Source organism: Thalassophryne amazonica, chromosome 23 (genome assembly GCF_902500255.1).
Source record: "Thalassophryne amazonica chromosome 23, fThaAma1.1, whole genome shotgun sequence".
Taxonomy (NCBI): domain Eukaryota; kingdom Metazoa; phylum Chordata; class Actinopteri; order Batrachoidiformes; family Batrachoididae; genus Thalassophryne; species Thalassophryne amazonica.
In genome coordinates, this window is record NC_047125.1 from 23,975,251 (window position 1) to 23,993,464 (window position 18,214).

The 18,214-nt window shown below is 38.9% G+C and overlaps 1 protein-coding gene across 1 annotated transcript; it reads left to right on the forward strand.

Moving 5' to 3' along the window:
- Window positions 1–6,501: 6,501 nt before the first annotated feature.
- Window positions 6,502–11,624, forward strand: tmem256 (transmembrane protein 256). The gene is made up of 4 exons (XM_034164166.1): window positions 6,502–6,645; window positions 8,023–8,060; window positions 9,290–9,370; window positions 10,359–11,624. Exons 1-4 carry the CDS (start codon window positions 6,564–6,566, stop codon window positions 10,500–10,502), a joined length of 345 nt encoding a protein of 114 aa, XP_034020057.1. The 5' UTR covers window positions 6,502–6,563; the 3' UTR covers window positions 10,503–11,624.
- Window positions 11,625–18,214: the final 6,590 nt, after the last annotated feature.

Below are 18,214 nucleotides of genomic sequence, written 5' to 3' on the forward strand. Positions count from 1 at the left end.
TTGTCAGACATGCAAGTCACACTACAGACATCCAGTGCAATTTTGACTTTAAAGCATACATCTCCTTTATTAGATGTTTTCTTACCCTGTTCAGACATGACAGGACATTGAAGGAACTTGCAATAACAACACTTAATAGAGTATATACCTCCACTAAGGTCCAAAACAACCTGAGTCAATCTTGGCGGGGGCAATTTTGCATCGAGATCTTGAGCCAGATTTCATGCTAAGGTTTCAACTTATTCTAATCCAAATAGAGACAGACAGACAGACAGACAGACAGACAGACAGACAAAGGCAGATGCATAATGATTGGACAATGTTTAAATGTTAAGTTAATTAAGGAGTACTCATGTGACTGTGGGCAGCATGGTGGATGAGTGGTTAGCACTGTTGCCTCACAGCAAGAAGGCCATGGGTTCCATTCCCACCTGTGGCTTTTCTGTGTGGAGTTTGCGTGTTCTCCCCATGTTTATGTGGGTTCCCTCTGGGTGCTCCGGCTTCCTCCCACATCCAAAAACATGCAGGTTATGTGGATTGGAAACTTTAAATTGTCTGTAGGTGTGTGTGAATGTGTTTGTTTGTTTATATGTGGCCCTGTGACAAACTGCCGTCCTGTCCAGGGTGTACCCCGCCTCGCACTCTATAACTGCTGGGATAGGCTCCACCCCCCAGCAACCTTTAAAAGGACTAATCGGTTGAAGATAAGTGTGTGTTGTGACTGTCATTTATGATATTTTCATCCACGACACCAAACAGGTGAACATATTTTAATGATACGTTTTGTGTGATATTATACGGAAAGATGTTCAGAAACTCATGTCTGCATTTTGGTTAAGGTTAGGTTTAGGGTTAGAATTATATTAATAAGTAAACAACAACTTATTTCTTTCATTTTTGATGGAATGATTCACTATCTTGTTGTCAGTGATGTTATCACTGCCTCCTGATGGAAAATACACAGGATATGTATGAATCCTGGTACAAGATACGTACAAAGACAACACACCGAATAGATCAAAAGTGACAGAGACACATTAAAATTGCTGAACAGGACTGCATGAGTGTGATGTTTTATTTCTTTTTGCCTTGTGCCATTTTCTGTTACAACTCTGATCTTAAATCGCCACATCAGAATTTTTATGCCGAGGCAGGCTGCTTATTTGCCTGCAGTGAAATTCCTTTGCAGAACAAAAATACGCTGCCATGAGATACACCTAACAATGTCACTAACAAGCATAGGAAATTGGATTTACTAAACAACCCACAGCAGCACATTAATTTGAAAGGATGTGAGATTAGACTTGTTTTTTTAAATGTGGAAATTCTTGTCAAGGTAAACGGGGGACAAGAATCCTGGCTTGTTGCTTGGATGAGAATGTTTTCCATGCCATGCCATGCCGTACCACAGCTATAAGCTGAGCTTTGACAAACGTAACATGTACAATGCACCAGATCACACATTTCTGTACAGCTCATTGTCAAATCCTTTCAGGTAGGACTGATATTAAGTGCCTGATTACATAGTTTTGATGCAAATTCCAGCAGTAGTGTTAATATATTACACTCAGAGACCACATCAAAATGTTGCTTTGTAGTTTTAAAGCAGGGTTTTTGTCTCGCTCAGATGTTCATACAAAATGGATATAAAGCTAAAACAACCTGGGGAAACACAAAATGTCTTTTGAAAGTTAAGTTATCCAACATCAAATGTTCCTACTGTGGAAAAAGTAATTTCCATCTCAGTTACCCACTCAACCAAGTAGCCAAATCTAACTGATAATTGTGTTTGATTAGATGAGACACACCCAGGCTTCATTACTGCAGCACTATTGAATTGAAGCATCGTTTAATTAGAACATTTCCAACAAAGCGAATGCGACTAAAAGAACTCAAAAAGCAACTGTGCCATAACCAAAAGAAACATCACAGAAGCCCAGAGAGAAACTTAACAAATAAATCAGGCTGGAAACGATAAAGTCCTTTCTGGGAATCCAGAAACCAACTGAAACACCCGTTATCTCCCCATGTGGTAACATCAGAATTGTGGGAAATATTTCCAGGAATAGCTGGTTTACCAAATTCTGCCAAAAGCATAGAATTCATAAAAAAAAAAAAAAAAAAAAAAAAATCCAGACAAACATGTCAGGAACTGGAGATCTCGCTCACCTCAATGAAGGTCACCTTTCAGGACAGCACACTGTTATATAACATATACATTGTTGGGTAGGGTTTAAAGGGTTTAAAATATGATAGCAGATCAATAAAATTAGTTGTTCATCAAACATCACAAACTGTTACTTCGAATAAAAGTGTCAAGTTGAGTACACTTGTGCTTTAGATTATCTCATTTAGAATAGTTAACCTCCTTAGGACTTCAAACTTATTTTCAGCTAAATTAAAACTGTTTGTTGTGTGAATGCTTAGTCATTGTATAGCTGACACAGATTTGTATCGTTCTCCTCTATAGGTAGCTTTCCTGTTCATGACAACTGTATGGGGTGGATTTTTATATAACTTATTAGTTTTAACCTATTTTAAGACACAAGACTATGAATAATGAGGGTGCAGTTGCTTTGAGTGATAGCTAGTGTGCCCGCAGGTCCAGGCAGCCACCCGCTTGCAGTAACTGCTAGTTACTGTGGACTGTGTTTATCCATTCTGAAGATTTTATAGGAAGTATCTGAGATAATATGGCTTATTGTGCAGCTAACTGAAGAAGAAGTTAAGAAGTTGGTGCTCCAGTATTTATGTTGAGTGATGCTTTAGTATTATTTAACTTGTATGTTAGCACCCTCAGCACAAATTAGCAGGTACTGAGAGCTTGGTGATGTTATTGCCACTGGTACTCCATGGTAACAATATGCCAGTAGTAATTTTTAATACCCACACTCAAGCTACCGCTTATGAAACCCATGGCCAGCTCTAAAAAATATACCCGTTATTTAAGATATCTGGACTGAGATGAACTTTTTAGCTTTAGCTTGTTTGGTAAATCAAAGTTGGTGGTGGTAGGGGGTAATGTTCAGGCATCATTAGTCTTACCCAAGTCACACTGGTGTTGCTCACACACCGCAACTTTTATCCACTTTTAGTTTTGTCCAATATGTGTACAGCAGATGCTCAGTTATTTCGTAAACAGTGTTTTGCTTGTGCCTCACGGATGAGGCACAAGAGTTGAGAGTTTCCCAAGATTGTATAAAGAGGAACAAGCAATCTGTGATCAGGTAAATAAATTCGGGGACACAGTATTCCGGAGAGTGGAGGATGGACGGCCAGGCCGGCTGAAGCAAGATGGATGTCAGGCCTTGGAAGGACCTCACAGAACACTGCTGTTGGGATTTAGAGATAATTTGCTGCTTGCCTGTAAAAACAAGATGAAAAGCCATACCTTATGGTTACTGTTGCCGCGCTATATGCCGTGGGCCAGAATGACGACGTGTGTGTTGGCGTGCACGTGAATTCTATGGAAGTGAGAGCAAATAAGCAAGCATCCATCCACATACAGCTGAACCTGTGGGCAGCAGTGCCCAATGTGACTGACAACAACACAGTAGCAAGTTTAAAGTGACGCCAAACTTTTGCCCCTGTGCGACTTGTGATGTATAAAAAATTATCTGCCCCTCTGCCATATGGATTATTGAAAATGCAAATTTAAAGCAGACATGCAGCATTTATTTATGTCAAGCTAATTATGAAACTATTTATTCAAATATTTTTGCAATATGAAACCCCACACACCCTGTGGGTGGGTTCCAAATAACTCCAAACTACTGTCAAAAGTTGGCAACCCCTGAGTCAGCATAAGTTCCTACAACTAACACCATAAAGATGTGCATTTGCCTTTTTTTTTTATCGATATAGTTTGTGATTTAGACTTTTGTCATACAGAGAATAAAGTCTTCTTGCTGCTGTGGAGAGTACTGAAATTATACAACACTATAAATTTACGTTTGTTTATTGTACTCTTCCCAGGTCAGTTGGCTGATTTTCACATAAGTTGGTATATGGGATAACCATCTCCGTGGAATTGCCATTAAAGGATTCATTTTGACAACAGTGAATGACATCAAGTTCAAAAGTCAAAATTTTATTTTTCACTCATTCTTGAACCAAATTTGGCAAATATACGTAAATGGAGTCAGGAATTACTCAGGCCAGGTCAAATTTCCCAAATGTCAATCACTGAGGTTGAGGTCACTAGAGGTCAATGTCAAAAGCTTTATTTATTTATTTATTTTTTTCCAAAGTGTTTTCACACCAAACATGGCAGATACATCGGTGGGTTCTGGATTTGTCGAAGTGTGGTCAAATTTTCCAAAGATCAATCACTGGGGTCAATGGAATATCATCTATTTCTGTCCATCTTTCGATGCACTTCACCCATGTGCTTTGGGCAATTTTAACCAAGCTTGGGATATGGATGAAGACTGACTACAGAACTGCCCTTAAATAGTTCATTCATTGGGGTCAAGATCAAAGAATCTGACCAGATTTGGATCAAATTTGACATACATATGCAGTGCCTTTGTCCAGCTACTAATGAACTTGACTGTATGCACTGTGACATACCAAGAAAAGGTTCTGCTGAACAGAAACTCTCCGTTAATGCTTTAACACAATAATTTGAAGTTGCACCAACAGGTGGAAAAACTCTCGGCACAGTTTAGCAGCAACACAGCGTGCTTGGATTTATGCATTTCCAACAAAGAATAAATAAAAAAAGGAAGCACAAGAGTGCACTGGGTAGTGGCGAGAAAGTAGCACCCTTAATGTGATCAGCAGCTGCAGATAATGGCGGCGAAAACACCTACAACTTTTGGAGTAATTCAGCCAATCCTCTCAAACTGCTGCTGTAGACAAACTGCAAAACGTTGCACTCTAATGCACAGCCAAAACGCTGTAGCTATTATTGATTGTTAGTTGGTGTTGAATAAGTCCAACACAAACCAGCTCCTCTGGAGACGGCATTATTTATTCATAAAACATAAGTAGTACAATAATATAATGTGGCACAGTTATGAATAATGCATGTCAGATATGAAGTGTTAAACAAAGCAGTGGAAAAATGTATAAATAGGTTTGATTTGCTACTACATTTGATAAGCTTCTAATTCATAGTAAAAATATAGAAATAACATCACGTTTACAAAAAAGAACAACAACACACACAGCAATGGCAGACAAGGCTTTGAATCAAACGATTCACTGATTGAGAAATTCCTGAAATAGACAATGAAACACTGTTTCACTGTTTCAAAATGATCAAAATAGCCAGCGAGCTTCACAAATTATTCAGTTATTCAAAATGCTCATATTAGTAAATGCAACATGATTCACTGTTACAAATGATTCAAAAGGCTAAATGAAACAGTTGCTTATGAAAATGATTCAGTGGCTTCAAATGTTGGAAAAACAGCAACAGTGACATCTAGTGGACAAAGGGTTCTCCAGCATGAATTCCTGGCTACACCCCCAGACTCCCCCCCAGGAATAAGACACAACAGACTGGTGACACCGCCTTTATGACTGTGTGACCATAAGAGGGCACTGCCGAAACAGCGTCAAACAATGACAAAACTGTCAACAAATGCTGATTTAGTGATAGCAAAATTGAAACGCTATTAAGGAATGTTTGAAATCTGTTGTGAAATATTGTTCCGGAAACTGGAGACTCGCAACCTCCTTCATAGGTGTCAGGCACAGCAGGGTGGTGACACACAAGCCGTTACAACTGTGTCCATCAGAGGGTGCTACAGAAATGGTGGCAGTTGTTGCCAGACAAAGGCTTCAACAAAAGCTTCAAGCATTAGTATTGTTGTTATTTAAAATCGTATGCTATGTGGTGACCATGTCTTGCTTTATCAGCAAACAAAATTATTTCTCTCCTCCAGCGTTGTCTTGCTTATGCAACAACTCAATCATGACAATGGACAAAGGAGTTCTCAGCCTATCAGTGATGCTGGTCTGATTTAGATCAAGATGATGCCCTAATAAATGTACTTGAACCTGGGCCCTCTTTTTAAAAGGTGGAGTTAAAAAGACGAGCTCCATGTTTAATACTACAGAGTCTCTATCAAAAAGGAAGACATGTTGAACATTACCACCTGCTGGACACCTTACGAATGTGCAGCCCTATCATATGATAATCAAATTTCAAGGCTAATTCAGTGCAGGGTCAGTACAATTTTTTATTTTATTTTACAGCTTCAAATGATAACTATAGATTGAATGTGTTATGTTATGAACAAAATCATTTGTGGAACATTCAAGTAGACAAAAATAAATTAAAAAAATTAAATTACACGAGATTAGAATTCATGAAATGCTTATTATGTCAATCAATTTAATTAACACTTGTTTTATTGACACTACTTAATTAAATAGGCTGTTTTGTTGTGCCACATATTAGTCGCATTATATTTTATTACATTAGTAAATTTTGTTACGTAAATTTAATGTGCGGTTTTGCACGTAATCCGCCAGCTATCGCGTCAGAAGGCGGATTTTACGTAAGGACCGTGAAGGCAGCACGGTGGACGGCCAGTTCCCTCAAATCCAACATGAACGCCGCTGTTGCTGTTCGAAGGTTAGCAGCGCTGTCAGGGGCCTCTGCAGTGGTTGCTGGCGCATACGGGGCTCACGGTAGGTACCAAAAACTACACATTAATCCGTAATGATTGTCATAAAGCGGCATGTTATACAAAATCAAGGAGGGCCGTCTTCTGAGCTAGGGTGCGCAAGACTTCGTTAAAAAGTGCTCATTTCTATTTGTCACGCTTGTGTACACAATTTCACAATTGGAAAAAAAAAATTTAAGTTGGTTCCGCAATGTATAACGGGGCTTTGGTAAATTCGGCTTTAAATTTATCCCTCTGATCAGCGTGTTATTTCGCTTATTTTCAGAATTAAGCGAGCCATCTTCACACCGTTTCATGTTTGAAGACGAGCTGGCTGAATGCAAAAATGTAATGAAGTCTGGTTCTTGGTGGATGTTAATTTACTGCGGCAGTTAATGTTGCTGTTGGTCACATGATAAAAAAAGGGTCAAAGTTCAAACTGTAAAGTGTAAAAAGTAAGTAAACTGTATATGGAAAAGGCACCTGGATGTGTGTACTTCAGCCAAGGCTGAGCAATGTTGCAGTTTTGTTTTCATGCAGTAAAGTGGATTTACACACATCACCAGTGTTTAATTATATTTCACTGTAACTCCTGTATCCTTATACAAATCTGCATTCAGTTTCAGTTGTTGATAGTCTGTCATGGATGTGTATTAATGACCGGTTTCATCCTGATTGGTGTATTCGATTTTGCTTGAAATGCTTCGTCCCACACCAAACCAAAGTATTATAATCACAAAAAGTGAGCTGCTTTCAGGCTGCATCTAAATTTAGCTACACCTGCTCCAAATTTCTTTCATGATTCCAAGGCCATTCCCCGCAACAAACCTGGATAAGTCGAGCAAGTTTCAGACAGACATATGGTACATATGCAAAACAACCGTACTTTTTCTCTTCCGTCTTCCTTTTTTTTAATGCCCTTTTAATTTGGAGGCTTACAAGATGAGAGCATTTATCATTTTTGAGCGTTTGTGTTGGTAAACTGGAGATGATGGATATTCATTTACTGTATCTGTTTATTCCCTCACTGCTTTTTTTCATGGTCGATGCCTTGGCTTTTGTCACAGGCTGTGAAATGTAAACGAAAGAAGAACTTTTGTGACAAACATTATCGGAGTTCAGTAAGAGTGAAATTTTCTAGCAGGGAGGTTTCTACATGCACAAATGTAGAATTATGACTTTCGAGATGTTTAACACAAAACTGTGGCCAAATGTAACCATTAAAGTAAGGTACAAACAGATTTTACATATTGTGGTCGATTTAATGACAGAAAACTCTATCAGAGGCTTATTTTTCATACAAACAGCCCATAAAAGTTGTGAAGACATTATTAAGCATTATAGATTTATACCCTATTAAGGATTTTAAAATCTTGTGATTTTTGTGTTTTGTCTTATTTAGGTTTTAAAAACACCAATCCTGATGATTATCAACTTATGGTATGTGATTTTTTTTTTTTTTTCTACATATTTGATTTTGTCGGAATTCTTTTGTATTTTTTTTTTTGTTGTTGTTGTTCTTAATCATTTGTGACATATACTAGTCCATCAGTGCTGGAGCAATAGTTGATGTGCAAACACATAAACAACTGGAAGTGTCAGAATAGCCTGTATGCGATCGAGGTCTGGACCTATATTAGATCCACTACACACCTGTAAACAGAAGTGCTGGAAGAATAACCGGGATGTAGTAGTAGTCTGGACCATATTAGAGAAATTATTGCTATTTACATGAACTTCAATGTGTGCAACTTTAAGAACAGAGTGTCTGTTACCAACATTATAAACAGCCTTATGGCTTATTTATGTTAGTGACTGTGTTTGTACAGTGGTTTTGTAAGTGTTGTCCCACACCTCAGCACAATAATTGAAAGCCAGTCATATGGAGTCCATAATATCTGGGATCCAGAATGTGTCTCACTTTTACAAATGCTCCAATACACCATGCTAACTTCATTTGTACATATCACACAAGGTTTCCAGCAGATATTATGGTCCAGGTACCATTCCCTGTGGTACTCCATATGCGATGTCTAAACATGAGGATCTGTAATTACCTACCTGCACAAACAGCTGACAGTGTCTTAACTAACTTTTAAGTCCATTCAATACCTTCTTATTAGCATTAGATCCACTCCACACCTGGAAATGGAAATGCCGGAAGGATAGCCAGTATGCAATATGTCTGGTCTTGGTCAAGAGCAGAAACTTTAATTAATTAATTAAATTAGGAAGACAGTGTATTGGCCTTTTGTACAGTTGCAAAAGGCTAAAATGATGAAGATTAATCCTCTAAATAGACATCTTAAACAAGGCCCAAACCATTTTTTAAAGGACTTGTAACATGCAGCAATTTTTAAATTGTGAACTCTGGAAAGCTTTCTATAGAATTTGCCTTTTGCAACTGCAGACATTTTTTTTCAGCTCTGTCTGATGGTCTGTCATGTGCATTAGACAACTGGGCCTGATTGATGAAAATGGCCTAATAAGTGCAGGATAGTAATCCATTTCTCTTTCCTACTCTTTACAGACACTCTTTCACTCCACTTACACAGTAATAGTCTTTGTCGAGATTCCCACAGTGTCTATCATTTGGTAAAATGAAGAGTGATTGGAGAGGGTATATTTTTTTTCTCTCTTAAGTCTGTTCTCTGTCTCTGCGCCTGCAGCTTTTTGAAACAGCTAACAAGTACCATTTCTACCACAGTCTGGCTCTGCTTGGTGCTGCCCACTCTCGCAAACCTGCTGTGGTGAGTAGGAGCATTTCACTATAAAATTAAGTCATAAATTCAATTCAATTTATTTATTTTATATATATCGCCACATCACAACAAAGTTGCCTCAAGGCAATTTACACGGGTAAGGTCCAACCCCTAGAGCAAGCACACAGGTGACAGTGGTAAGGAAAAACTCCCTCAGCTGATGTTGAGGAAGAAACCTCAAGCAGACCAGACTCGAAGGGGTGACCCACTGCATAGGCCATTCTAACAGTTACAAGGTTTTTACAGGCTGAACAAACAGGAAAAAGAAAATCAGAATAACATCAAAAACACAGTCCATTATTGAGATGACCATGCAAGCAACTGTGCCACAGGCAAGGGGGGCATCCAGCACCCTAGGATGCAGGGCCAGCCTCCAGCCCTCACGCCATCAATAGGCCTATCCTCCTGGCCGAGCATATTCCAAAAGCAGACCACAGTGTGCTGTGTCGGCTTCAGCCATGGCATGTCATGGTCAGTCCAGCACCATGTGGTGTGCATCTGTCAACCTTGTGTGACATCGTCAGTACCTCTGACAGAGAAAAACAGCAGAATCAGTTGGCCGGAAAAACTGTGTCTAAGGTATGACTTCTCACTTGGCTTATCAAATGCTGAAGTGTATATTAGATGCCCGTTATATCTAGTCTTGGAGCATATGTTGGTGCTATGCATTGCCACATCCACCACACTGCAGAGCTGCTTTGGGTTCTGAATGGCAACCACCCAGGCAGAAAAGTGGTCCTTCCCCACCTCTCAATAGTAGCTATCCATCTATGTCAGCCAGGTGAAACATGAATGCTGGGGTCCTTAACACCGAGGCACCTACATGCCACATCTGAGTCTCACAAAGTAACCATTCATTTCTATTCCAGTGGTGCCCTTGGACTCATAAACTTGCAGTTTGCCTATAAATGTCCTGACAGCCTTAAATGTAACTGTTGACAAAATGTCCTTTTCCCTTTCTGTCTTGTGGAAACAGGCTGGTACCCTCCTGATAGCGGGCATGGGGATGTTCTGCGGGTCAATGTACTACCAGGCCCTAACGAGAGATCCTAGTCTCAGCAAGATGGCTCCTGTGGGGGGCGTTGCTATGATCGTTGGCTGGCTGGCCATCATACTCTGAAAGTACCATAGGGCCCGACGTAAGATTCTGAAGTATAACACTGCTAAGAGACTAGCAGAGCTGCCATGTCACTGCGCCTGTTGTATGACCTGGCACTCCTCTGGTTTGTGGGTGTAAACACGTGATAAGCTTATCACTGTTGTAACACCGCTGTCTGTTTGCTGATCAGAGCCCTTTGTTTATTTCTTCTCAGTCATAACCTCCATTTTGTTACGTGTACAGTGCATCCGGAAAGTATTTACAGCGTTTCATTTTTTCCACATGTTGCAGGCTTATTCCAAAATGAAGTCAATTCATTTTATACCTCAAATTTCTACTTACAACACCCCATAATGACAACTTGTTTTTTTGTTTTTTTTTTTAAAGATTTTTGTTCAACAACCAATATATTTTATATCTGGGGGAAGGGGGGCACAAAACCCCCACACACAACCCTGTGGCAACCCCTTCCACCCCATCCGATAAGTCTCCAATTACAAGTTTCCTACCAAAGCACATGGGGCAATGATTCAAAAAATTTAAGTGAAATGAAAATTATAAGCTACAGATATTCCTTTATCTTTGCTGCTGTGCTGAAATGGTACTAGCTTCAGCGTCATGCATTTTTGCCACTAATAGTTCCATATTAGTGATGTCAAAATATGTGTTGATCCATTGAGTGTTGGTGAGGGCGTGAGGTGTTTTTCAGGGGACAACCAGCACCTTTTTGGCTGCAGTGATACCTGTCAAGACAGTCCATCTTTTTGCACCTGTTAGTTTCAGTGAGGTGGTCTCATTCAAAAGTAACAGTATGGGAACTTTTTTCACATTGTCATTATGGGGTATTGAGTGTAGAATTTTGAGAAAAAAAATTAACTTCATCCATTTTGGAACAAGGCCACAACATAAAATGCGGAAAAAGTGAAGCGCTGTGAATACTTTCTGGATCCACTGTAAATAAAAAAATATTCACAAACATTTGTAATTATGTGACAAATCTAAAGCTATGCAAACAAAAAGTGCATCACATCTCTTCTTTATACTACTTTATCTTCTTGTACTGCAATAAATTCATTTCTGGATAGAATTGATATTTTATATCAGAGACAAAACTTTAAAAATCAATAAACTATTTTCTCACGTTTCAAAGCCTAACCTTTCCTTTTTTGGAGTGTTTGATGAATGATTGCCTCCTGCTTACTCATTCTTGGAAAGACGAATCATTAGCCTGTGGAAAAACACTGAGCTTATAATTTATTTAGTTTTACAATAACCATTCGTGAATATCACCACTTGCAGAGGGTGAAGAAAGAAGACAATTTACTTTCAAAACTGACCACTGACAAATCTTACTGTAAATATTTACATTGTTACCATTTATAGACAGTATACATCTTCTTGAGTATAAGATGGTAATTCCTTCTCAAAAACAACAGGTTGCACCAAATACACAATAAACGTGCTGCTCTCTCAACAACAGCTGAATATCACAGTCTTACATACAGTTATGTCACTGAGTGGCACTTGTCTGCATTTTAACATCACAATTATTTATCGCCAACTTTAAGATCACCACAAGAACCAGCATACAATACTCCTAAATAACAGTAAAATAACTTAAAATTCTTGTAGACCTCCTTATGCTCCTGTGTCCTATTTTAACTAAAGCATGGAGCCACATTATTTTTGTTACTCAAAGCGCGTCAGGAGAGATTTATAAAGCGAACAGCAGAATAACCTCATGGCGTGCCACGTTTTCATTACCATTTCCTATCAATACTGTCATAGTCTAAATAGGGGTGAGTTTGCTGGAGTTGGAACAAATGTTGAGAGGTTCTGCTCAGGCAAGAAGGCACTTTTGAGTGAACATGACACCAATTAGCTTTTGGTCATGACTTATAAAACCCTCACTGGCAGCTATAGGGAGTCATTTTTTTTTAATTCCAGAAAATGTAGGCACACATCTAACGGTGACTCTTGAGATGTCTCATGTCTGGTTATCAACGTGGAACAGGCCTGACAAAGGCGCAGGCACACAGTGTTCGCATTATCACCATGATAAGATTTTCTGCTACATTTCTTACATGGGAGCACCTAATTCAGGAAATGATCTACAGATTTTGACCAGTTTCACATTGTGGCCTTATTTTAGAAGTGTCTATTTCTTGAGTCTGTACGGGCTACCCTGAGGTGTGAATCTTTGCTGCCAGCATAGCATCTCTTTGTTAAAATTCATTAGTTGGAACACAACGTTGGGTTCACCAGACCACGTTTAATGTGTGGGAATAGGAAGGAGGGGGAAAAAGTGGAACACAGAATAAATAGTCACAGTCACCTCTAACTTCCCACCTATTTCAGTTATCTCACATTCACTGTGTCCAAGCTTCTTCATTTATATGACCCAAAATCATAATGAAAGTCTTGGTGGGACATTCTCTGTTCTTAGATCATGGACATTCGCATGTTGCCAACATTAAAAAGGAAACGGAGAAGAGGGTTTTCGTAGAGAATGTCAACTCCCGCTGTCACAGGGAGGAAACTGATGGAGAGGAAGATGGTGTTCCTTTTGGATCTAAACCCAAAACCCTGGTGACCCTCATGGTCGCAAAATCTGATGATCAAGAGAGCTGGGGTGAAGAAAGATCCAATGACAGGGTTTGGCATAAGACACAATGTGGTAAAAGAGAAAAAGGACAAACACTTTAGTGGGAAGATATTAAGACCACTGTGATAGACTGCACCCTGTCCAGGGTCTACCCTGCCTGTCGCCCAATGACCACTGGAATAAACTCCAGAACCCCTGTGACACTTAACTGGAATAAATTAAATTAGAAAAAGGACTGACTGGATATGAAGACCAGTTTTTTACATCCTCTTTACCATGTCAATTGTTTGTTTTACAAATGCAAACTAAAGTTTAAGTTCACTGTGAAATCCTAACCCATACGACTACAGATAAATATTAGGCTATTAACAACCAATAATGTAGGTTATTCCACAGAAAAACAATTTCAATTTATTTTCATTTATATAGCACCAAATCACAACAAAGATGCCTCAAGGTGCTTCACACAATAAGGTCTAACTTTACCAACCACTAGAGCACACAGGTGACAGTGGTAAGCAAAACCTCACTCTGATGATTTGAGGAAGAATCCTCAAGCAGACCAGACTCAAAGGGGTGACCCTCTGCTTGGGCCATGCTACCGACACAATTGGCAATATGAATATACAGGAAATTTTGGGAGTCCATGCTGGTGCACAGGAGGGGAGGCTTTCAGAAGAAGACACCACTCCCTTTTCTGGATGGAGATGCACCTCAGAGAGAAAAAACAGAATCAGGTGGCAGAAAGACAACAAATACATTATATAGTATTATACAGTACTTCGCTTTCACTATTGCAATACACAGTACACCCAAAGGTCTAGAACAGGTACGGGAAGGTACATAAGGCTTCACAAGAGCTACCTGAAAAGAGTGCAACATATTGACAGCAAAACAATACATCATCGCACACGGGCAGAAGGTTAAAGATGTGAGGCTTGTATTAAGGTAATACAGTCAAATTGCTTCATCTTGGCTAGAACTAGCAGCAGCATTTTAAACTATGTGAAGACTTCAAATACTAGGGTATGGCAAGACAGAATAACCAGTCAATTCTGAATACACAGAATCGACAGAATCCTTGCAATGTTCTGCAAGTGGAAAAAAGCATCATCTTTAGGTAATTGTTTTTTATGTTTTGTTTATTTTCAAACAGAACAGACCCACTGCTCCAACATCTGACTTGGGTTTGTCTCTGCGATAGTCTGTACTTTTGTGAGCAGCAAAGAAAAGAGCAGCACAGATACTAACGGGAGCGTTAATTAAACCTCCAGGGACTTTTCCCTGCATTTCGTGAGCTTTCCTATCCATTATTTCTCCACTCCAGAATATATTATTTAGTCAAATACTCCCCTGCATCCTTGCTTCTCTTGCCTTTTTTTCACATTTTGTCCTGCAGACAGATTTAATTACATCTGCTTATTTTATAGGGGAAAGGCTCCTGGTCCCGTCAATTTCTTGTCCTGACTGTTTTGGTCCAAGATGACGGCTGATAGTCACTGGTCGTGAAAAAGCATGCAGATAGATGAGCTTACAGGAGCTGATGAGCAAACTGAGAACGGTTGTGGTTCCACAGATCCTCTCTTGAAGAAGTGGAATGAAGCACTTCAGACACATGCTGGTGTCTGAAGTGCTTCAGCCGTTACTTCCTCTCATTCTCATAGGCGAGGGCACACACACACACACAGAAGAAAACCTACAGCTTTAACTGATAGATTAAAGTGTGGGTTGTATTATATACAGCACAGTGACACTGTATGCTCTCTCAGAAGCATCAATCAGGTGAAGTGGAAGGAATGTAACGCCTCTACTGGGTACTCCTGCAACCCGGTCCCCCTTAATGACCTTTAAAAAGCCACTTAAAAGATGGTCAGTGCTACTTCACCCTCATATTATTCCTGCACTTAAGTGGACACTCAGACCCTGTACACATTGCTTTTTCATGGGTTTTATTTCATTTCCAACTGCGCCACATCATGAAAGGAATGGTGACGAATCTTTGCTCAGTATATATTAGAACCCGACCAATATCGTTTGGCTGATAGGAGGTTTTCACCAATATATCAGTGTCTGCATTATTTTTGCCAAGATGAAACTTATTTTACTGAACAAGCAGTGCAGAAAAAAACACTTTGGCTATTATGAATGGGTGAGACTAAACCCCAGGTGGAGTATGGGAGTTCCATGAGAAACAATTCAGAATATGGGGGTTGGGTCTCAGGGAAAATCGGGTTACCTAACTTTGCTGAAACCCCCATACTTCACCTGGTACTCCCATAGTCTGTCCGGCAATTATACATTTCCGTTGGAAATGGTGTCATTACAAAGTTTATCCAGCAGAGGGTACTCAAATGGCACTGTTTACAATTTGTCAAGCATGGCTGGAACCCACATCATCCCTTGGTCACTTTAGCTACAAGCGAGGCAAAATGACCACCTGTCATTCATTTTCAATCAGAGGTGATTGCTATACTGCCAGCTAGGTTGGACCAAAATATGAGAAGTCTACTTTACACAAATGTGCAATGCATCATGGTGACTGCCAATCCAAGGAAAGGCAGTGTGACATGCACTGGTTGATTTTTGGAAATCTTTATATCTATTTATAATAACGTTCATATTTAAACTGTAAAATGTCAAGCCTCAAATACATTTCTTTGTCATAAGGATCTGATGATGAAATGTTTGGAATCATTGCCTTTTTTTTATTGGCAAACAAAATTTGTACTCCCTAATATCAGTATCTGTATAAAAAAAAAAAAAAATCCACATCGGTCAGAGTCTAGTATACGTAACAAATGCTTTTGGATGAGTGTTTTGAGTTGACCTTACTAATTTGTAAAACTTATTAAAAGTTTTGTTGCTGTGCCCGGCCACACATTCAAGCTATTGTTAATTTTTTTTATTCAGTAGTATTTGAAAAATACTGCTAAAACTTTGTTTTCTTGCTGGGATTTACTAACTCATTCACTCACTCGTCTACATTTTTGCTAAACCCGACACTTAATACTACATGGAATACTGTAAGGTTTGAACTTTTAAACCTTCTTCATTCTCTTCATTCTAACTGCAGAGCAGATAGTACTGTGGATTAGAAGTTGGACTACCACTGTATAAACTGGGGTTCAATTCCAGATCTGCCCTATTTGCAACCCATGTGTGTCCTTGGATAAAGCACTTAATGTGCATGATTCCAGTCCACCCAGTGCTAAAATCCTTACTGGCTGTGGGTATAATCTGTGAATAACTGGCATCCAGGCTGGTGGGAGTCGTAGACTTTCATCTGTTTCATGCTTCAGATGGATCTCAGCTCCTTGTAACCATTCATCAAATTGTTTTGGAGAGAGGATAAGTTTTCAGTTTTTAAACATTCCTTCTAACTCTTTGTCCTTGCATCTATTAGGGTCATATTTCACTGTGTCTGATACTTTTATCGCGTTTTCCAGTTTTGTTGGACATGTGGTGATTTGATGCCAGGGGCTGAATATCTCAACAGTACACCTTCATTTCTTCTGGAACATTGTCTGAAATATCAGCCTAATCTGATGGCAAAGCAGATTTTTCATGGTGGCACCATTTCTGGACAAATGATGTATGAAAACATATGGAGGCAGACGGTAATGTGTTTTCTTTACAGTTCCTTCCTGTCCGGATAAGATTAGGAATGCCACACTTTGTCTTCCGAAGGCCAGGCTTGTCTCTTACCTCTCATTTGGCAGACAGTTGGTGCCATTCGCTCAGCTTGCACCTTCAGTGCTGCTTGGGACACCATTATCTTGATAGATGCTTCACTTATGCCAGAGAATAGGCTGATTAATCAGATATTGTACATGTTCAGCTCTCCTCACAGTCAGTTTGATCGCTGACTGTGAGGCAGCAATGATCCACCGACAAGCGAAAGAAGACGTTTGACTCATTATTTTGGGCACTACTGTCACACCCAGGAACAGTGCCATTTAACCAATACATTTGATACATTACCAATACATTCTAATACATTTGATTACATTTGAGGTGATGGTCTAGTGGCTAAGGTGTTGGGCTTGAGTCCAGAAGATCATGGGTTCAAATCCCCACCTGACTGGAAAATCACTAAGGACCCTTGGGCAAGGCCTTTAATCCCCTATTGCTCCCAGTGTGTAGTGAGCGCCTTGTATGGCAGCACCCTGACATCGGGGTGAATGTGAGGCATAATTGTAAAGCGCTTTGAGCGTCTGATTCAGATGGAAAAGCGCTATATAAATGCAGTCCAGTTACCATTTTACCATTTTAATTATTTTATATATTTATGTATATTGGACAAACTCAGCAACGTCACCCACAGGTTTTATAAAATGTGGCTCCTACTGCAGTGCCTAATTCAGCCATGCTAACAGGGTTATTTGGTTTGGGTGTTCATTGTATTTTCATAAATGTCACATTTTCTGAAATGTTAGTGTTTTATGAAAAGTTGTTTTGTTAAATATCACTGTTTTCATATTGTCAGGTTTTCTGAAAGTTGTTTTCATAAATGTGTTTTGTAAACGTTTTTATGTTGTATTTTCATAAATGTTTGAAAAGTTGGATAAATTACATTTTCTGAAATGTTAGTGTTTTCATGAATGTGTGTTTCCTGAAATGTTTTTTTTCTTCATAAATGTTTTCTGAAAGTTGTTTTGATAAATGTGTTTCTGAAATGTTTTTATGTTGTTGTGTTTTCATAAATGTTAGTGTTTTCTGAAAAGTTTTGATAAAAATCATTTTCTGAAATGTTAGTGTTTTTTGTGAAAAGTTGTTTTGTTAAATAACAGTGTTTTCATAGTCAGGTTTTCTGAAAGTTGTTTTGATAAATGTCTGTGTTTTCATAAATGTGTTGTCCGAAACATTTTTATGTTGTTTTCATAAATGTTAGTGTTTATGAAACGTTTGGATAAATATCATTTTCTGAAATGTTAGTGTTTTCATGAATGTGTGTTTCCTGAAATGTTTTTTTTCTTCATAAATGTTTTCTGAAAGTTGTTTTGATAAATGTGTTTTCTGAAATGTTTTTATGTTGTTGTGTTTTCATAAATGTTAGTGTTTTCTGAAAAGTTTTGATAAAAATCATTTTCTGAAATGTTAGTGTTTTTTGTGAAAAGTTGTTTTGTTA

Bases quoted from the DNA above. Each gene is read 5' to 3' on its own strand.
- tmem256 (XM_034164166.1), top strand. From the start codon at position 6,564: ATGAACGCCGCTGTTGCTGTTCGAAGGTTAGCAGCGCTGTCAGGGGCC. The intron at 8,061-9,289 runs GTATGTGATTTT...CTGCGCCTGCAG, and splicing joins CTGATGATTATCAACTTATG to CTTTTTGAAACAGCTAACAA. The intron at 9,371-10,358 runs GTGAGTAGGAGC...TTGTGGAAACAG, and splicing joins ACTCTCGCAAACCTGCTGTG to GCTGGTACCCTCCTGATAGC.